Source organism: Rhinopithecus bieti, unplaced genomic scaffold, assembly GCF_001698545.2.
Source record: "Rhinopithecus bieti isolate Rb0 unplaced genomic scaffold, ASM169854v2 scaffold_5333, whole genome shotgun sequence".
In the NCBI taxonomy this organism is placed as follows: Eukaryota; Metazoa; Chordata; class Mammalia; order Primates; family Cercopithecidae; genus Rhinopithecus; species Rhinopithecus bieti.
Window position 1 is genome coordinate 591,118 of NW_016804678.1, and position 20,521 is coordinate 611,638.

General features: G+C 46.6%; 1 protein-coding gene across 1 annotated transcript; it reads right to left on the reverse strand.

The window, feature by feature from the left end:
- Positions 1-2,981: 2,981 nt before the first annotated feature.
- LOC108528187 (protein TXNRD3NB) lies at positions 2,982-7,784 on the reverse strand. The gene is made up of 6 exons (XM_017869869.1): positions 7,304-7,784; positions 7,053-7,193; positions 5,653-5,697; positions 5,478-5,559; positions 4,587-4,657; positions 2,982-3,016 (listed from the first exon to the last, which is right to left on the reverse strand). The coding sequence occupies exons 1-6, from the start codon at positions 7,689-7,691 to the stop codon at positions 2,982-2,984; spliced, it is 762 nt and encodes a 253-aa protein (XP_017725358.1). The 5' UTR covers positions 7,692-7,784.
- Positions 7,785-20,521: the final 12,737 nt, after the last annotated feature.

A 20,521-nucleotide genomic window follows, 5' to 3' on the forward strand; every position in this document is an offset into this window, starting at 1 on the left:
TAAATATACAATCATGTCATCTGCAAACAGGGACAATTTGACTTCTTCTTTTCCTAACTGGATACCCTTGATTTCTTTCTCTTGCCTGATTGCCCTAGCCAGAACTTCCAACACTATGTTGAATAGGAGTGGTGAGAGAGGGCATCCCTGTCTTGTGCATTTGAAGTCTCTAAGCATGTGTTCATGGCTTACTGAATTTGAGCTTCCTTGTCAGATAATCTAACTGGGTAAGTTTACTTAAGGACATTTACTCAGTATTTTTAAGTCTTCCCTCAGGGGCCTATAAGACTCTACCAATCTCTGGCTAGAGCAAGGGCAAAGGGCTCATTGCCAGAGTTCTGCAAAGTGAGTGAGAGAAGAGGTCTGAGGATTCAGGAAGTATTTGTTCATCTCAATATTGTGCTGGTGTAGCATCCATGTCTCCATTTGTGCCTAGTGTCTTGTAGTCAAGAGATCCTTGGTTTTAACCCTCTCCAGAAAATAACCTTCTGGACAGTTGCCAGTGTGCAGAAAATGCTCTGAAAGGTGGTGGGAGGTGGGAATCCCATTGTCTCATAAGTAAACTTTCAAAGAATCTCCTTTATCTCAGCCGGCTGCCACACCCCAACCTGTTCACTTCCTTTTCCAGAGGCACGTGGTGTCAGCAATTTGAGATTTTGATTACTTTGATATAAAGTCAGAATGGGTTCTTGACTTTCCCCCATACTCTCTCAGAATTTTCTTTTTTTTATATGCTGGGTTATTTTCCACTCGTCTATTGCTTTTCTTTCCAAAGTTTCACTGCTTGACTTTTTGTCTCTTTTCCTATCCTGAAAGAAATTAAAGAATACTTAACTAAATGAAAAGACAACCTGTGTTTATGGATTGAAAGATTTAATATTAAGATGGCAATACTACCCAAAATGTTCTACCAATTCAAGGCATCCCTATCAGAATAGATTCAATGCAATACTTATCAAAATCCCATTGATTTTGTGCAGATATGGAAAAGCTGATCCTCAAATTCGTATGGAAAGGCAAGAGACCCTGAATGGCCAAAACAATCTTGAAAAAGTAAAACAAAGTTGGAAAACCCACACTTCTTAATTAGAAAACATGCTACAAATCTACACTAATCAAAACATTGTGATACTAGCATGAGGACAGACATAGATCAACAGGGTAGAATTGACAGTTCAGAAATAAACCCATAAATCTATCATTAATTGTCTTTTTTACTAGGGTTCCAGGACCATTCAATGGGGAAAGAATTGTCTCTTTAACAGATGGCACTAGGACAACTGAATATCTGCATGCAAAAATATTAAACTGGACCCTTACATTGTACTACACACAAACATTAGCTAAAAACAGATCTAAAGTCTGAATACAAGACTCTTAAAAGGAGTCTTCCAAACTATAAAAGTCTTAGAAGGAAGTATAGGTTTAAATTTCCATATTCTTTCATTGGACAAGGGTTTCTTAAATATAACATCAATAGTGTAAGCAACAAAATAATAAATAGATAAAATGGACTTTGTCAAAACTAAAACCTTTCATGTTTCAAAGGATATTAACAAGAAAGCCAAAGACAACCCATATAATGGGAGAAAATACTTGCAAATATGATAATGGTTTAACATTCCAGATTGTATAAAGAACTCTTACAACTCAACAATGAAAAAACAAAACACCAATTTAAAAAGGTGCAAAGTACTAAAATAGACATTTTACCCAGGTAGATATGCAAATGGCCAACAAGCAAATGAAAACATGCTCAACATTGTTAGGCATCAGCAAAATGCAAATCGAACCACAGGGAAATACTACTCCCCACCAATTAGGATGGCTATTATCCGAAAAAAAAGGAAAAACCAATTGTTGATGAGGATGTGGAGAAATCAGAACCCTCTCACATTGCTGGTGGGAATGTAAAATGGTACAGTTGCTGTGGAAAACAGCCTGTCAGTGCCTCAGAAAGTTAAACATAGGATTACCAGAAGACCCAGCGATTCCAATCCTAGGTATATTTACCAAATGCTTGAAACAAGGACTCAGGCACATTCTTGTACACTAGTATTCACTGTGGAATTATTTATAATAGCTAAAAGGCAGAAACAACTCAAGTATCCATCAACAGATGAATGTATGAACAAAATGTGGTATAGCCCCACAATGGAATATCATTTAGCATAAAAATGAATGAAGTACTGGTTCATGCTACAACAGGATAAACTTCAAAAACATTAAGCTAAGTGAAATAAGCCAGACACGAATGGTCATATATGATTTCAATTTTGTGAAATATCTAGAATAGACAAATTCACAGAGACAAAGTAGAATAGAGTTTGTCAGGAGCTGGGGAGGTGGGGCATTGGGAGTTATTGTTTAATGGGTATGGGGTGTCCCTTTGAGATGATGGAAATATTTTGACAAGAGGTGGTGGTTGCACAATATTGTGAATGTACTAAATGTCATTGAATTGCACACTTTAAAACGGTTTAATTCATGTGAATTTATCTCAATAAACACAACTCCACCCACTGCCCCCCACACAAAGATGAGCCTAGAACATCTTGTTTGCCAGAAAGCAAGTCAGTGATCAAAGAGTGATGAGGACACTTCAAAATTACCCAGAACCAGCTTGAATTGGTCAAATCAGGGACAATCTGTATTTTACTAACTTAGCAACAAAAAGAAACAAACTACTGATGTCCACAACAGTATAGATTGGTCCCAAATGCATTCTGCTAAATGAACAAAATGAGCCACTACAGACTACATACCATGTGATTCTACTTGCAAAACTATAGTGACAGAAACACATCAGTGGTTGGCAGGGGTCAGGACTGAAGGGGAGTGGATTGACTTCAAATAGGCACTACGGAACGTTTGTGGAATTATAGAATTATTCTATATAATCATTATGGTGGCTACCTCAATAAAGCGGATAGGAAATAGAACTAGCTGCCCATGTTTGAAAGAAACTTCACATTTCCCCACTATTCAGCTGCCATGGCCCGCATGACCCAGGTAGCTATAGGGGGCCAGGTAAGTGGAGACTGACCCTTGACAAGGCCTATGTGCTCTCTGGACGCCTGGGCTGCTTCACTCATTTGTGTGAGCACTGGACCCTGAGGGTGTACGAGCCAAAAGAAATTGTGCCTGACTCCTAAACAGCTTATAGGACAGAGAAGGGGTGAAGCGATACTGGGGTTAAGGGCTGTGTCCTGGGAGCCTGAGCTGGGGGCGGCCTGCGAGCATCTGTAGGAATAGTATCCTCTTCTCTCTCTGGAAGCCTCTGTGGCCACTGCAGGAATCCCAGCCCCTCCCAGCCACAGGATGGGCTCTGCTCTCCCTGGTGCCATAGTGTGCTGGCATAGTGTGCTGGCAAAAGGAAATAGCAGAGGCAGATGCACGGGCTCCAGGCTTGGCAGGAAGACTGGCTGACCCTGCTTTGGGACTGCAGCCCTTGAGATTTTGAATATCAGAGGGAGGGGGTTGCCCAGCAGGCCCGCGCTCTCTGATGAGGCATGCATGTGGTCCAGTGATGAACCGAGTGGGTGAGGGCTGAAACCACCTCTTCCCTCAGATTTTCTGGAGCGTCATTCCTGGCACAGGCACAAAGAGGTTCAGGATGCTTATGACTCCAGTGTAGATTATGTCCTTCATAAAACAGAACAAACCCTGTCTGTCCTGTTCAATGTTTCTTATTTTACATTCTTTTTTTTTTCTCACATTACAATTGTGACCCAGGATTTTGCCTGGGTAATGGAGTTTGCTTTGGGGACAGCAAGAGGTCATTCTTCCATCCCATCCTCTCACCACATACAAGGCTGCTGGGCAGGAGGGGTCAGGGACATCAGATTGTGGGGCTTTGAATTCTACCCTAAGTCTAACCTGGGGCCTGTGAGTCCGCTAAAGAGAAAACTCAAATTGCATATTTTTAAATACAGAGACCAGATTCAAGTTTGGGAGTAGACAGCTGTTGTACAGTGGGGGACTTAGTGGGAACCACAGAGGCGGCAGGCGGGACCAACGAGGGAGCACCTCCCAGACTAGAGCGTGATTCATGGCTGCAGGAGCAGGGACATTTGATATTGTTGACAGCTTTTGTGTGTGAAGTCTTTCTGTGACCTGAAAGGTACCAGCCCTGTGCCAGAGCCTGCGGTGGGAGCTGTGTCCCCTGGAGGCAGAGGGTGGTCCTGAGTCCTGGCCTCATCTCCATGGAGGGAATGAGAGCAGGGCACCAGCTCTGGGGTCAGGCAGCTGTCTAAGAAGATGTGAGTCCCATCCCTTTCCCCAAACACCAGAGGAAGGGACCTTGACAGGGCTGGCAGAGGCCCAGTCTTGTTCCTCCAGGACAGCAGCTCTCTAGTGCGGGCGGCCGGGCTGCCTTTGCACTTGGCTGGGCCATCCTTGGTATGCTGGTGGTGATCCAAGGGGTTATAAGAAAACAGAGCCCCGGGTGCCCACAGGTGCATTCAAGGTGCTGCAGGAAGAAATTCAGATTGCTTGACTGTGAGGCTAGTCTGTTTTCCAAATGCATGGAGTTGGAAATGCCCTTTAAATTGGCACACGGAGATGGCGTGTTGGTCAGCACTCACCTGCTGCAACAAAGACACCTCCAATGCAGTGGCCCGAAACACAGAAGCTGGCACCTCCCTCTCCTAACCCTCTAAAGATGAGCAGTCCACGTTGGTGGGACTGTGCCCAGTGAGATCACTCAGTAGCCCTTGTCCTTCCTTGTGGTTCACCTCTCCTTGAGGTGTATGGCCACATCCGGCTCCTTTCACACCTGTACTCCCGCCTGTGGGCTGAAAGAGGAGAGGAACTGGAGGGCAGGAAACTTCACATATAAGGACTTGAAGTGGAAGCTGCAACATCACATTCCAAACCTAGTCACATGGTTGGCAGCCATGCCAGCTGCAAAGGGACATAGGACGTGTGGTCTCTAGTTGGCACTGTATGCCCAGCCGAGACTTTCCTCCTAAAAGGAAGAAGTGAGGACTGGCTTCAGCAGGAAATGGTAGGAAGCTCTTCTAACGTGATGAGGGGCCTAAGCAGATTGGTCTTCAGTTTCCCAACAGACCAGTGGCTTGAGGGTCCTCGCCAATGCTGGTGTTATCTGTCCAGCAGAGCACAGCATGCTGTGACGCAGAGAAGCTGGTTCCGGACAGGCCCTTACTGCCCTGGGTCCTGCAGCCAGGCTAGTTGGGGCACCACGCCCTGAAGCACACAAGCTGGGTGCTCCCACCTGTCTGCACCCTCTGGCAGGGTGGGCATGGGCCTTGAGCCCTGCTCTGCTTCTGCAGCTTGTGCCCTGCCTAGTCCCATCACATTTGGATACCAGGTCCAGGCACTTCCCTTCTCAGTGCCCAAATCCACCACCATTCTGTGACCACCTAGGAGGCAACCATGGTTGTGCCCTGCCAGGCCCTTCCTCAGCAAGCTGAGAAAATAGCTCCTCCTGGGGCGAGGGGAGCTGGAAGGTTTACCTCACCGCCCAACGGGCCGGGGTGTGAGCCTGGCAGGAGTTTGGACAGTCTTGACACAGGAAGCAGAGCAGCCCATCCTGGCCTGCAGAGGGCGCCGGGGGTGGTCAGAGAGCAGGAGAGCAGCCTGTAGCGCTGAGCTCTTGGCTTGGCTCTCATAGACCTGTGTGTGGCCTACATGGGCTCTTGGACACCGTCAGACAAGGACTGGAAGGACATGTGGCTGGGGTGGAGGACAAGGGTCGGAATGGAGGGCAAGGGAGGAATAGAAGCCAGACACACACACTCACTGCCTCCCCTCACGCAGCACAGAGCCTCCTGGAAGGGGCTGGGCTGGCAGGGACGGTCGGGGAAACCATCCATAGCCAAGGCCTGGGTCTTGAAAGCAGTCTGGAGAGACGGCGGCAGACTCATTTCACGGGCTCAGAGGCCAAGGAGGCTCCTTGGCAGCTCATTGGCCCTGTCAACTGGGGCCACTAGAAGGACGAACTGTGTTCAGGGCCCTGCTTAGTGGCTGACAGTACACTGGGCCCTGGAACTGCCTCACCCTTCTGTCCCTTCAATGTTCGTAAGCCTCCCCTACGTGCTACTCTCTGCTGGTCTGTCACTGTGTGTTGTCGCATTATTTCATGGGATTTAAAGAGTCAAGCAGTTCAAATATAAGGAGCTCGTGGCTGTCAGCTGCAGGGCTCCTGGAGGCAGCTGCTCAAGCAAGAGGGTTGGTAACAGGCTTTCCTAACTGGACAACAGCAGCCAGTGCCACTCTGCGGCTCTCACAGAATCTCTTGACATGAGCAGATCAGCAGCGCCCAGAGCCACAAAGCCTTCCTGAAATAAAACTTCACGAGCAGGGGGCTCTTCCCCCATGGTCCCATTGTCAGGTCTGGCAGGAGGCGACAGGCAGCCCACTCCCAAGGGTGCACTCACCAGGAGAGTTGCAGGAGATGTTAGCACCCCATGTCAGTGGGGAGGAGCTGCCTGAGGGCTATGGTCTGGGTGGAGGTCACAGCCTCTGTCCACCTGAGGTTCCTGTGGGGCTCCCACCCCATTTAGTCTCCCGCTGGTGCCTCCCATGGGTTGGACCTGAGTGGAGGTCAAGGCTGGAGTCCTGCTGACAAGTTCTGGAGGTCGTCTCCAGGGACACGAAGCAGGTGGAGGAGGGTTGGCGGTGGGGGCGGTAGGGGGTGTCTGCAGGAGCAAATAGAACCTCCAGCACACTGCTTTGCTTCAGGAATGACTTTTCTGACTCAAACTCAGCAGAGTAAGTGGCATGCTGTCCCCTGCCCCACCATACACTGCTCCTCACCAAAACCAAAACCATAGGCCCCCGCTGCTCACCAAAACCAAAGGCCATACTCTCTGTGCCTACTGTCTCAGGCCACGCCTGCCAACACCCCCCTGCTAGCTGGCCAATGGCGACTCCCTCACAGGGGAGCATTATTCTCAAATGGGGATGTATGAGACTATCGAACTCAGCACTCGCATTTCATTGTTTGTATTCGATGCCTTATTTTATACACGTAATATGTGCATGTGGTCTAAAGAGACAGGAAGCCCTAAAAGGCTCACATGGAATACCTCTGCTCTCTGAACCACCTTTCCCTTTCCCCAGGTCCCTTTCCCAGCAGCAGTGGTGTTTGTCTGGTTTGGTGTTTCTCATTGCTAAGTCATTGGGTGTAGCTGCCCTGGCTTCTTCCATGAGAGACCATCCGCTGATATCTGTTGTGGGAGATGAGGACTTAGTTGTTACAAACTGGCCTCTGTGCCCTGTCTCATCCCCTAAAGCAATTGCAGGAGAACTTCTGGTTAAATCAGCGTTCATCACTTACATTTCATGCCTGGGCAAACATCATCCTTTCTCATGGCTGGCTCTGCCTTACCCTCTACTTCCCCAGGGCCAGGATAGGTTTCTTGGCCTTTCCCCTCTGGCTGCCCAGCCTCTCCAGAAAGACCTTTTGCCTTCTCCTGGCTGGAGGGTACAGACCTGGCTTGCAGTGCCCTGGAGATCTTCAGTAGTCTCTTAATCTCTTCCAGGGGACTGGGAACCCCCTGTCCAAAAACCTTGTCTCCATGTTCCAGAGAGGACGCCTCTGCAGTGGTGCGGGAGCAGCAGCAAGCTAGCCCCATGCTCAGTCGTGCCCTCACAGACTCCGGTGGTGTCTGCTGCTCAGCTTTCAGCTCCGGATGCCCAAGCCTCCTCTCAGTCAGGTCCCTCATCCAGCTCTGGCTTCCAGAGCTCAGCTGCTGCAGTCTCCTGTCCTCCTATCATTCTGGGTCTATGCTTTCATGAAACATCCCGCTGCAATCTGAGAGAACCTTCAGTAGACAGTATTATTACATTTGTTTTCAATCCACCTTCTTAACCCAGAGATCGACTTTATCTTATATAGCTTTTCTTCTGTGCCATTATTATTATAATTCCTTTCTGTTTCAGGCAGTGAGACTGTTTCCTTTTACAGCAGTTGTAAACCAAAAAGTATCTGAGACAGGTCCCAATCAATTTAGAAGTTTACTTTGCCAAGGTTAAGGACACATCCCGGGAGACAGGTCTGTGCTTTTCTCCAGAGATGATTTTAATGGCTTCAATATTTAAAGGGGGAAAAGCCCGCTGGAGAGGACAGAGGGAGAGTTTGGTCTCATTACTGAATCCACATGTTGCAAGAGAAAAGGAGCAGGTAGGGGAATGGTCAATTATGTGTTCATCTTGTGCTCACTATAAGATAAGGTGAACATGGAGTGAAGATCTTTAACCTTTTATCTGTCACTGTCTGCTCAGGAACAAAAGGAAAGACTGCTTCTTGCATGACTTGGCTTTCAGCTTAATTTTTTCCTTTCAGCAGAGTGAACTGGGGTCCCAGTTTTATTTTCCTTTGTAAACCAAAATAAAATTCTAAGGCTCCCCAACCATTTGAATGAACCCTTCCTCTCCACCAGGGCATTCTAACGTTAACCAGAAAAACTGGTTTAGGCCATGATGGGAAGGGAGCGTTGAACCTGCTTCATCATACCATTTTCCTGTTAGCAGCGGTGGCGAATCAATACAAGTCTGCAGCAACCTCAGTTCTTGCCTCCTCAGAAGAAAGAATTCAGCCGAGGGGCATAAGGCAAAGGGAGAGACGGAGGCCAGTTTGGAGCAGGAGTGAAAGTTCATTAAAAGGTTTATATACTTTTTATAAAGGTTTAGAGCGGGAATGACAGGAAGTAAAGTACACTTGGAAGAGGGCAAGAGGGCGTCCTGAGCGATCAAGTGCACGGTTTGGCCACTGATTGGGGCTTATATGTTGGCAGGCTCCCGGAGGGTTGCATCCCTTCTGCCCTGATTCTTCCCTTGGAACAGGCTGCCTGCCTGCGCCGTGGCCTGCCAGAACTTGGGAGGGGCCACAGGTGTGGTGTGTTTACTGAAACCGTGCGCATGCTCGCTTGAGGTGTTCTTCCCTCACCAGTCAAGTGTTTTAAACTCCACCGTTTTGCATCTTAGTGCACATGCTGGAACCCACTCGCCCAACTCCTGAGACCTTATCGGGAAGCTGCTGATTACCAGTTTCAGATTGTATCTATCTATTGGGAGACTGCCTTTTCCTGGCGCTGGCTGCAACCAATTATTATTTTAGAGAGACAGTTTAACGACTGCCTGACCATCACCTGATGGTGGCCTGACATTCCTGGTGGGGAGGCCCTCTCCTGCCCTGCTCATGTCTGACTACCACTCCCTTCTGGATTTCAGGAAAAGCTGACTAGCATTAACATCAACACAGACCTTAAGTGTGATAAGAAACATTTATAGTCTATTCTCTCTGAAGCCTGCTACCCAGAGGCTTCATCTGCATGTTACAATTTTGGTCTCCACAACCCCTTATCATCGTAACCCAGATATTCCTATCTATTGATCTCAGGTCTTTAGATACTAACATAACTCTTTCAAACAACTATCAATCAGAAAAGTTTTAAATCTACCTATAACCTGGAAGCCCCTCTGTATATCTTACACGTTTTTGATTGATATCTCCTGTCTCTCTAAAATGTATAAAACTAGGCTGTGTCCTGACCACCTGGGGCACATGTTCTCAGGATCTCTTTGGCCATTGGTCACCCATACTTGGCTCAGAATAAATCTCTTCAAATATTTTACAGTTTGACTCTTTCATTGACATCTTTCACATAGCAATATTAAGTTTCCTTTTAAAATACATGTATTTAAGTACATATTCATAAAATGTAAGTTGATTTGCAAAAATATTACTAGGTAGGGCAGGCACGGTGGCTCACACCTGTAATCCCAGCACTTTGGGAGGCCGAGGCTGGCAGATCACCTGAGGTTGGGAGTTCAAGGTCAGGAGTTCAAGACCAGCCTGACCAACATGGAGAAACCCCATCTCTACTAAAAATACAAAACCAGCTGGGCGTGGTGGTGCATGCCTGTAATCTCAGCTACATGGGAGGCCGAGACAAGAGAATTGCTTGAACCTGGGAAGCGGAGGTTGCGGTGAGCTGAGATTGCGCCACTGCATTCCAGCCTGGGCATTAAGAGCAAAATTCCATCTCAAAAAAAAAAAAAAAAATTACTAGGTAAACAGTGCAGGTAAAAAGTGACTGGTAGAAATCAGGAGTGATGGAAGTTTGGGAAATAGAGTACTTAAGGAATTTTAAGGTTCCTTAGATATTTCTGAAATCTAATGATTTTGTAACCATCAGGAAAGTAAAGAAAAATACCAAAATCTCCAAATTTGTTTGATCTGAAATACCCACATGATCATCTCAGTAGACTGAGAAAAGTTTTGACAAAATCCAACACTCTTTAAATGATAAAATCTCTCAATAAACTAGGAATAGAAAGGAACATACTCAACTCAACAAAGGGTGTCTGTTCTATTCCACAGGGAATAGAACATTCAGTGATGAAAGACTGAATGCCTCCCCTGGGATTGGGAGGAAGGCAAGGAGTTCTCTTCTGGCCACTTCCACTCAACGTTACACTGGAGGTTCTAGGTTGTGCAACCAGGAAGAAGGAAACAATCCTGTCCAAATTGGAAAGGAAGGAGTACAATTACTTTTATTTGCAGGTGACAGGAACCGGTATATAGAAAATTGTAAAGATTCCACTAGAAAAACTACTAGAACTAATAAAACTAGTTCAGCAAGATTGCAAGACATAAGATCAATATACAAAAGTCAATATATACTAGCAATGAGCAATCCAAAAATGAAATTAAAATTTCATTGACAAAAGCATCAAAAAGAATAAAATATTTGAGACTAAGTTTAATAAAAGAAGTATAAGACTTGTACCCTGAAAACTACAATATATTGCTGAGAAAACTTCAATAAGCTCTATATAAATGGGGAGCTATTCCATGTTCATACATACTGAGACTTCATCATTAAGATAAAATACTCTCAAAGTGATCTATATATTCAAGGCAAAATCCCAGAAACTAAGCTGATCCTAAACTTTATACGGAAATACAAAGAATCTAAAATAGCCAAAACAATCTCGGAAAACGACGAAATAGAAGGAGTCACATTTCCCACTTTCAAAATGTAATACAGGGTTACAGTAATGAAGACAGACAGTGTGTTACTGGCGTAAGAATAACCAATGGAACAGAATTAAAAGTCCTTCTGGACTCTTTATGACCAACTGATTTTTCTTTAATTTATGACCAACTGATTTTTGACAAGGGTGCCACGCAATTAAATGTGGAAAAGGCAATCTTTCAAGGGTACTCTGTCCAGTGGTACTGGGACAATTAGATATATGCAGGCAAAAAAATGAACTTAAAAGCTTACCTCACATCATACATAAAAATTACCAAAAATAGATCATAGACTGAAATATCAGAGCTAAAACCATAAAACTTCTAGAAAAAATGAGGAAAACTTTATGATTTTGCATTAGGCATAGTTCTTAAATAAGATGCCAAAATCATAATCCAAAGGAGGGAAAAACTGACAGACTTTATCAAAATTACAATTTTTGTGCTTCTACAGACACCAAATGAAACAAGCCACAAATGGGGAGGACATATTTTCAAATCACATATATGGTAAATAACTGGTATCCAAACAATGTAAAGAGCTCTTATTGCCCAAAAATAAGAAAACAAACAACTCAGTTAAAATATGGACAAAAGATCTGAAAAGACATTTCACCAAAGAAGGTACATGACTGGCTGAGAAGCACCTAAAAGGCCCTCAATATTGTTGGTCATTAGAGAATGAAAATTAAAACCTCACTGAGACACCACTCTCTACCCATTAATGCCTATTATAAAGAATTATTGTCGAGGATGCGGAAAAACTAGAAATTTCATACATAGCTAGTGGAAACATAAAACGGTTTAGCTGCTTTGGAAAATAGTTTAGCAGCTTCTCCAGAAGTTAAATATAAACTGACCATACAACCCAGTCTCTCCCTTCCTTCATTCCTATTTATTTATTTATGAGTCAGGGTCTCACTCTGTCACCCAGGCTGGAGTGCAGTGGCATGATCTCAGCTCACTGCAGCCTCCGCCTCCCAGGCTCAAGCAATCCTCCCACCTCAGCCTCCCAAGTGGCTGGGCCCACAGGCACACACACCACCATGCCCAGCTAATATTTTTTTATTTTTCGTAGAGACAGGGGTCTCGCTATATTGCCAAGGCTGGTCTTCAAGTCCTGGGCTCAAGCTGTCCTCCTGTCTCAGCCTCCCAAAGCACTGGGATTACAGCCCTTCTTCTATTTCTTGCAAAAGAAACGAAAACAAAAACATACGGGTTTCTGTAGTCTCTTTATCTACAGGCACAGCTGCTTAAAGAAACCAGACAGCCCTGTGTCACCAGAACTTCAAGACCCTTCCCTGAATACCAGAAGAAGATGAGAAGGCAGAAACCAATGCAGTCCAGAGCAGGGTCCTGACTGAGGCATCCTAACGCTGAAGTCCCCGCCCCTAAAGGAAGACAAGGCCATCAGGTGTCCCATCCCAGTGATGTCTGAGCTCCACCCTGTGCAGGCCTCCTCCCCTTGCCCATGCAACTCTACAGTGCCTGCTCTGCCTGTGGGGGAGCTGCTGTAGGGCAGAGCTCCCCTTTCCACTTCCCGGCAGTGAGTCCCAGCACCTGACTGCCTTATCAATTGGCCAAGGTTGAGTAGGGAATGGATGCAGTTACTGGTGGCATATTCATAGCAGCCTTAGTAACAGCCAAACAGTAGAAACAGCCCAATCCACCAAGCGCTGCATGTGTAAATCAAGTGTGCTATTCAGTACTCCTCCTGCTGGAATACTATTCAGCCACATGAAGGAATTCAGCACTGATCCACGCTCCAATGTGCATGAACCTTGAGGACATTACACTCAGTGGAAAAGCCAAATGCATAAAATCAGCATGCTGTGCGATTGCATTTGTACAAAATGTCCAGAATAGGCAAACTTTTATAGACACAAAATAGACCGTTAGCCTCCTGCGGCTGGGGTGAGAACAGGGATCGGCCGGCAAGGGGCACAGGATTTCCAGGGGGATGATGAAAATGTTCCAACATTTGGGCTGTGGTGATGGTGGCACAACTCCATAAATTTATTTAAAGATCATTGACTCATACACTGAGAACAAGGGGAACTTTATAGTATATAAACTATACCTCAACAAAGTTATTCACATTTTTATTCAATCAAAAATATCAGTTCGGATATAAATTTCCCTTTGCCTAGATTCAAAAGCTAACAAAGCAGGGGCAGCCATGTGCAGGTGCCTGGGGCTGAAGAGGAAGGCTGGGCACTTCCACACCTGCAGAGGAAATCATACACCAGTGCTATTAAAATCCTGTATTAAAGCCACACATACCCACTGGAGAGTACATATGTTGAAACATCTTAGCGCACCACCCTGAGGGGCACAGCATCTTGGTCGGGCAGGGAAGCATGAACCCTGAAGTCAGAAAAGCTCCAAGCTCCTCTGTAAGAGGAGCACGGGCAGCTGGGAGGGCCAAAGGAGATAGCACAGGTCAGATGCTGGGTGCCGCACCTGGACCTCAGTGCCACTCAGGAATCCATGGGCACAGGGCTGGGCAGAAGGGAGAGCAGGAGGATGGGGAGGAGGAGCAGTTAGTGAGGGGTGTTTCATACCTCACTTTCCAGCTTTTCATATGTACCCATGATAGTAGCGATTATGCTGTCATGGTGGCTTTTTCCACTTACCACTGGAAATGACTCTTTCTCTCTGCCTGTTTTTTGTTTGTTTGTTTTCTTGTTTTTTTTTTTTTTTTTTTTGGAGATGGAATCTCACTCTGTTACCCAGGCTGAGTGCAGTGGCGCGATCTCGGCTCACTGCAACTTCCACCTCCCAGGTTCAATAAGTTTAAGCAGTTCTTCTGCCTCAGCCTCCTGAGTAGCTAGGACTACGGGTGCGCGCCACCACACCCAGCTAATGTTTGTATTTTTAGTAGAGACAGGGTTTCACCATATTGGCCAACCTGGTCTTGAACTCCCGACCTCGTGATCCACCCGCCTCAGCCTCCCAAAGTGTTGGGATTACAGGCATGAGCCACTGCGCCTGGCCTTTCTGCCTGTTATTAAATGTTGTCCACGAACACTGATGTGTCCAGCCGGGGGAAGCTTCTTGGCAGCCCCTCCAAGGGAAGGGGCTGCAGTCACCAGGGTGGGAGGCACCCTCTTCTGCGCTCACCATACACCACTGCGGGTGTGTGCCCAGCAGCTGTTCTCCTATGTAGAGGTTCTTTCTACATAATTCATTAAACTCTTTTCCACAAATATTTGTTGCACACCTACTAGGAGTCAGGCAGTGTATCAGGAGCTGGGAATGCAGTGATGAGCAAACCAGGCACAGGCCCTCCTCCCATGCAGTATGCAGTCTCCTTGGGGAGGCAGACTGGAACCAAATAACCAAGAAGGAAATTCTCTGTGGGTGGGGGCTGAGAACACGTTGATTAGATAAAGGGGAAGGGAAAGGGCTGCAGGCGAGAAAGTGCAGAGCTGGCTGGCTGGGCACCTGGCTGAAGAGCAGGGAGCTGGGGGTAGCTAGAAGATGGGCAGCCCCCGCCAGGCAGGGCCTTGAGCCATGCTAGTGACTTTGGTCTGTGGTATCAGAGTACTGGTGGTCATTTACATAGGCTCAAAGTCAAGATCCACCACTCATCAGTGCATGACCTTGGATGCATTACTTATTCTCTCACCTCAGTTTCCTCACCTGTTAAATGGGAGCAATCACAGTTGCAGGGAGGAAGAAATGGCTGTGGAGGTCCTCAGATGGTACTTGCACACTGGGAGGCTGGCTGGGTGTTTGCTATTCTTACACAATCCAAAAGAAACAGGGTATCTTTAAAAGGTTTTAAGCAGGAGAGTATCATCATCAGATTTGTGGACATGGGAAGGACAGATGGGAGGGGATGGACATGACAGGGGGACTTAAGACATGGAATTGAGAGGGTCAGATGTGGAGGGGAGGCAAAGGAAATGTCAAGGATGAGCCTGTGCTGGGGCAGCATGGAGGTGCCAATTGCTGAGATGTGGGTTGTAGATGTGGTGTGTGCTGGGAGGCAGGGTGCGTGCTGGGAGCTGTGGCCTAGATGTGTGGCCAGGGGACAACAGTGCCTGAGGAGGACCCAGGGCTATGGAGCAGGAGGGGCTGGGGTCTCTCCCTCCACACTGCTGGCCTTCCTGGTGTGGGCCACCCATGCTTCTGAGATGTTTAGCATCCCTGACCTCTCCCAGGCAAATGCCAGTGCAGCTCCCCACTCTCCAGTTGTGGCGGGGTGGAAGGGGAGTGGGGGAAATCACAACTGCAGTTGGAAGGCAGTGCTCTAGGTCTCAAGGCTGCCCAGCACCCAGAGGGCAGCCCTGCACTCCAAGCCTGCCCTTCCCAACACACTGGGCTGAACCCACCAGCCCCTGGGCTCTGTCTTCAGAAGCCCCTCCTCAAAGTACCAGCCCACCACCTAGCCCCCACGCTACCATCCCATAATGCTCTGCCCACCACCCCCTTCCCCGCCCCGAGTGACCTCCACACCCCCCACTCCCTAAGACTTCTGCCTTGCTCCAGGAACTGCTCTCCTGGTGGGGGTGAGGGCAGCCCCACGCCCATGTCCTCACCTCATCTCCTGGTGCCCTGGCCCTTGCTCTGAGCAAAGCCTGGCCTCCCATGCCTGGTTCTGGGCAGCGGCTAAGGGATCCACACACAAAACCAAACAACACACAACCCAGTGCCAGGGACACATGATCCTCCAGTGGGTGACCCTGGAGAGCTGCACCTGGAGGAAGAGAGGCCTGGGCTCTGGCCCCCCTGCCTGGGGCCTGGTCCTGCTCTGTGCCTTGTGCTGTGTAACCCTGGGCAAGCCCTTCACCTCCTGACCCTCAGTCTCCTCAAATGGAGGCCAGGAATAAGCCATGACTCCTGGCAGCGTTGTTGTGGGGTTAAAGACGACACACCTGCTAGATGAGTGCCTTGCAACGCAGGGCAAAGGGATGAAGGGGGAAGAAGGGTTGCCCTCACTGGGCCTCTGGTGATCCCCAAACTGCCCTCAAGCAGTCCCTGCACACCTGTGTCCTCCCAGGGGATGGGCTCCAGCCCAGGCCACCTTCTCCAGGTGCTCAGTCACAACGCTTCCTCTAGGGTCTCTCCCTTGTGATCTTAGCAATAGTCACGACCACATTTCACCCTGACAAACATGTAGAGCAGGAACCAGCCACAGGAGAAGGGGGTCACAGAGAGCTGTTGCCCTGCCCATACACCCTGCTCCTCTCTGCAGGTCAGACACAGCCACCACTAGATCTGGGGTTTAGTCCATGCCATGTCCTCCTCTTTGCACACTCAGCCTGCACTAACCCCAGCAGAGAAGCAGCCTTGTATGGCACCCCCGACACTCCCCTTGGTGGTCCCCATTGTCTTGGCTCCATGATCAGCAGCATGCCACATGGGACCCTCCTCTCCATCCTCTCCCTCTCTTGTGTGTGGTGTCATCTCCTGTTCTCCCGCAAACCAAGAGCTAAGGTGGGCAGTCCCTGATCACAGACTGGCATCCTAGGTTCAGAAGACAGACTGCCTGGGTTCAAATCCTAGTCCCAACACTTACTAACTCTGGGCCTTGGGCAAGCTTTACAAATCTGCATCTGCTTCCTGTGTGTCTCATGGAGTTGAGAATTAAATATAGCCCCTGCCGCAGACAGCTGGGGTGCAGGTTAAATGAGATACATAGGAAATGTGCCTGGCACAGAGCTCAATACATCATGGCTATTGTTGCTGTTTTTTAAAAGCAGTTTTCCTGGTATATTACCATAAAACATACGGACTAGTGTGAGCCATTCTGCTATTTCCCATGATAAAGAAAATGTAGGCTCTGCCCTCCACAGGTAAGGTATGGGAGGGCTAGCCAGGCCCCTGCTCATGCCCACTGAACAGCTCGAAGCCCGGCACTCAGGGTGTTGGTGACTCTCATTGCCTGCGCTCCTCAGAAAAGGTGACAGGACTCAGATAAGTGAGAGGATGGTCTCTGACACACAGCTGCAAACCAAAGGGCTAGCATTCTGCTATGACACTCAGGGCTCTGTAAGGAGCAATTTATGTGAAACATGATATTTCTGGCAAGTAAACGTTTGCTGAATGGAGGAAGTCACAGGGAAATCCCCAATCCTGCCTTAATGAGACAAACAGTCTGCTTAAGTGACAAAATGATTGTTTGTTTGTAACCCACCAGAGAGCTGAGAATGCAAACAAAAACAAAAGCAAAAACAAAGCAGACTAAAATAGATGCCCAAAAGTGACAAGACTGCTCAGAAGGAGGGGGCCAGAAGCTGCTTTCCTCCAGGTAAAGTGCTGGAAGTGGAGGAGCCCACCATGGATGGGGAGGAGAAACCGGCCACGCTCACAGCAGAACACACTGGGGGTGGGTGTGTGGATTCCAATCCCCAGGAGCCCAGCCCAGGACAGGTCGGCACCCACCCACCCTGGTTCTCCACCCACGTACAGGGTGGAACAGGAGAGCTGAGAGGCATCCCTCCAATGCAGCGAAGGCTGGAGGCATGGTGCAGGGGGCAAGGGGACCCCAGAGGCAGCACTGGAGAGCAACAAGAATGCCTGAGCTGTCCCTCGCAACGCAGGGCTGAGGGCTCTCAGTAAGGCAAAGGAAAGTCTCCTGTGGTCAGATGCTGGGTGCAGGCTGGAAAGCATGAAGATGGCTGCAGTCTTTCCAGTGCTGAGATCCTAAGCCCTGCCGATGGGACAGTCCTGATCACACCTTCAAGACATGTGAGTTTTGTGGAGAAGAGTCTGACTAAAACTGTGAAAAGAGCCCAGCCCAGCTTGGCTACATTTGGATGGACTGAGCCACCCACACTAACACATGGGCAGAAAAGGAGGAACATTCTTTTTCTGGGGGGTAAATGTTATTTATTAATACTTCAGCCTCTACTTTAGGTAGTGAGAATCACTAATACCCTGAGCACTGGGTTTCAAGCTGTTCAACGGGCAGCCAACCCCAGGGTCCTGGATAGCCCTCCCCTAACTTACCTGTGGAGGGCAGAGCCTACCCTTTCTTCAGCCTATCCTTTCATACATAATGCCTGACGTGCAAACTTGGGAGACATGTGAAAAAAAAAAACAAAAAACAAAAAACAAGAAAATGTAACCCATCAACAAAAGGTAATATTCAAAACGTTCAATAAAAGCAGACAGGGATGACCAAGGTATTGGGAACAGACAGGGGTTATAGAACACGGATAAATGTTAAATAGTCTAAAGGAAAAGGTGGATGTTATGAGAGAATAGAGGAGGAATTTGAGCAGATAAATGAAAATATAAAAAAGAACCTACAGAAATGCTAGAAAGGAAAAACACAATTCATAAATGAAGAATTCACTTAATAGTGTTAACAGAAGATTGGACATAGTAGAAGAAATAATCAGTGAACCTGAATACAGGTCAGTATATCCAAACTGAATTACAATGATCCAAACAGAAATACAAAGAGGAAAAAACTGAAAGTCTGAGATAGGTAGAGCATTAGAAGTTTAATACATCTGCAGTTGGAATTCTAGGAGAGGCAGTATGAACAGAATAAACATTTGAAGAGCTAATAGCTGAGAATTTTCCAAAATCGGTGTAAGACATCAACCTACAAATCCAAAAGCTCAGTAAAGCTCAAGCAGGATGAGTACAAAGAAAAACATCTACAGGTACATAAGAGCCAAACTACTGAAAATTAAAAATAAAGAAGAAAAATCTTAAGAGCTGACAGAGAATGGGAAAAAGATACACTATATAAGAGGAAAATGGTAAGGGGCCAGCTGATGTCTCATCAGTAACAACAGAAACAAGATGAAGGAACTGCATCCTTAAAGTGCTGAAAGGGGGAAAATGTCAAATTAGTCTTCTCTATCCAGCAGAAATAACCTTAAAAAAGGAAATTGAAACAAAGACATTTACAGATAGACAAAAGCTGAGGAAATCAGTCTCTACCAGACCTGTGAGAAATGCTAAAACAAGTTCTTCTAACTGAAGCCCAAAACAGATAAAACTGAGTTGAGGTGTTTTCTTTTCGTTTGTTTCTTGTGGGTTTTTCCCCCCGACTTATAACAGATGGAAATATACAATATACATACACAATAGATGGAAAATGGCTTAATTTCCTAGAGATTAAAATACATAAATATGGGTCCTAGCACTGAGCTGAAAGAGATGTTTGGCCATGAGGAGAGTGGCTAGGTGGCATAGAGAGTCATGCAGAGGGCAGCAGAAAAGCAATATGAGGTCTGAGAGTTCCAAGAGAAGCAGACAGATCCAGTAGCAACCTGCAGCATTAAGTGACTTGAGAGCAGATGGGGCAAGCCCCTATTCTCCCAATAAGCCCAAGGTGCATTCCCTGGACATTTGTGCCAGCTGGGGAATGACTTGAGGCCTGGCTCTTTATATTGAAGATCACAACCAGAACAGATGGCAGAGAAGTTATGCCTAAGGGCTTTGTAGGAACAGCTGTAAAACCCACAGTATGGTCTTTGATCACTCTGAGACTTTCATCAGTAGAAGAAATACTAAGTGAGTACAGGTCTCTGCTTTTAAATATGTATACCTTTCAAACTAAGTGTTTATTTTTTATGGCAATTTTAATGAGCAAAAGATGGCAGACAAATTAAACCCATCCAAAAAAAGGGTAAAATGCTCTGATCACATGAAATATAAACTGAGTCCTACCTATTAATTTATTAACATTATTTCATGCTGCCTTGATAAAGTGGAAAAAGAATGAGTTTGAAATCAACAGGCTGACGTGTGAAACATGGCTCCAAAGGAGGGCCACTCTCCCTGTGGACATAGTTTCCTCATCCGTATTTTGTAGTGTTGTTGAGATGGTTAGATGAATGTGTAAACCAAGCATGACTCTGGCTTACTGCAGAATTCAATATTCATTCCTTTCCCTGTAAATGACAAAACTAATCTGTACAGTTGACTGTTTACCTGTGCCTGGTATTCCCAATTATAAACTCTTTGAGGGTGTAGACCACACATAATCCTCTATGCAGGACTGGGTCTTGTGTCACAACAAAGGCTGAACAAACAAGGGTGATTTTGGGCTGAGACAATGGGGTTTTCTAAATAGACAATCATGTCATCAGCAAACAGGGACAATTTGACTTCCTCTTTTCCTAATTGAATACCCTTTATTTCTTTCTCCTGCCTGATTGCCCTGGCCAGAACTTCCAACACTATGTTGAATAGGAGTGGTGAGAGAGGGCATCCCTGTCTTGTGCCAGTTTTCAAAGGGAATGCTTCCAGTTTTGCCCATTCAGTATGATATTGGCTGTGGGTCTGTCATAAATAGCTCTTATTATTTTGAGATACATCCCATCAATACATCTTGAGAGTTTTTAGCATGAAGCGCTGTGGAATTTCGTCAAAGGCCTTTTCTGCATCTACTGAGATAATCATGTGGTTTTTGTCTTTGCTTCTGTTTATATGATGGATGACATTATTGATTTGCATATGTTGAACCAGCCTTGCATCCCATGGATGAAGCCAACTTGATTGTGGTGGATAAGCTTTTTGATGTGCTGCTGGATTTGGTTT

Coding starts and splice junctions, on each gene's coding strand:
- LOC108528187 (XM_017869869.1), bottom strand. CDS start 7,691: ATGAGGGACCTGACTGAGAGGAGGCTTGGGCATCCGGAGCTGAAAGCT. Junction 5,698..7,052: donor AGGTGGTTCAGAGAGCAGAG/GTATTCCATGTG, acceptor CCTCCACCCCAG/CCACATGTCCTTCCAGTCCT. Junction 5,560..5,652: donor GACGGTGTCCAAGAGCCCAT/GTAGGCCACACA, acceptor CGCCCTCTGCAG/GCCAGGATGGGCTGCTCTGC.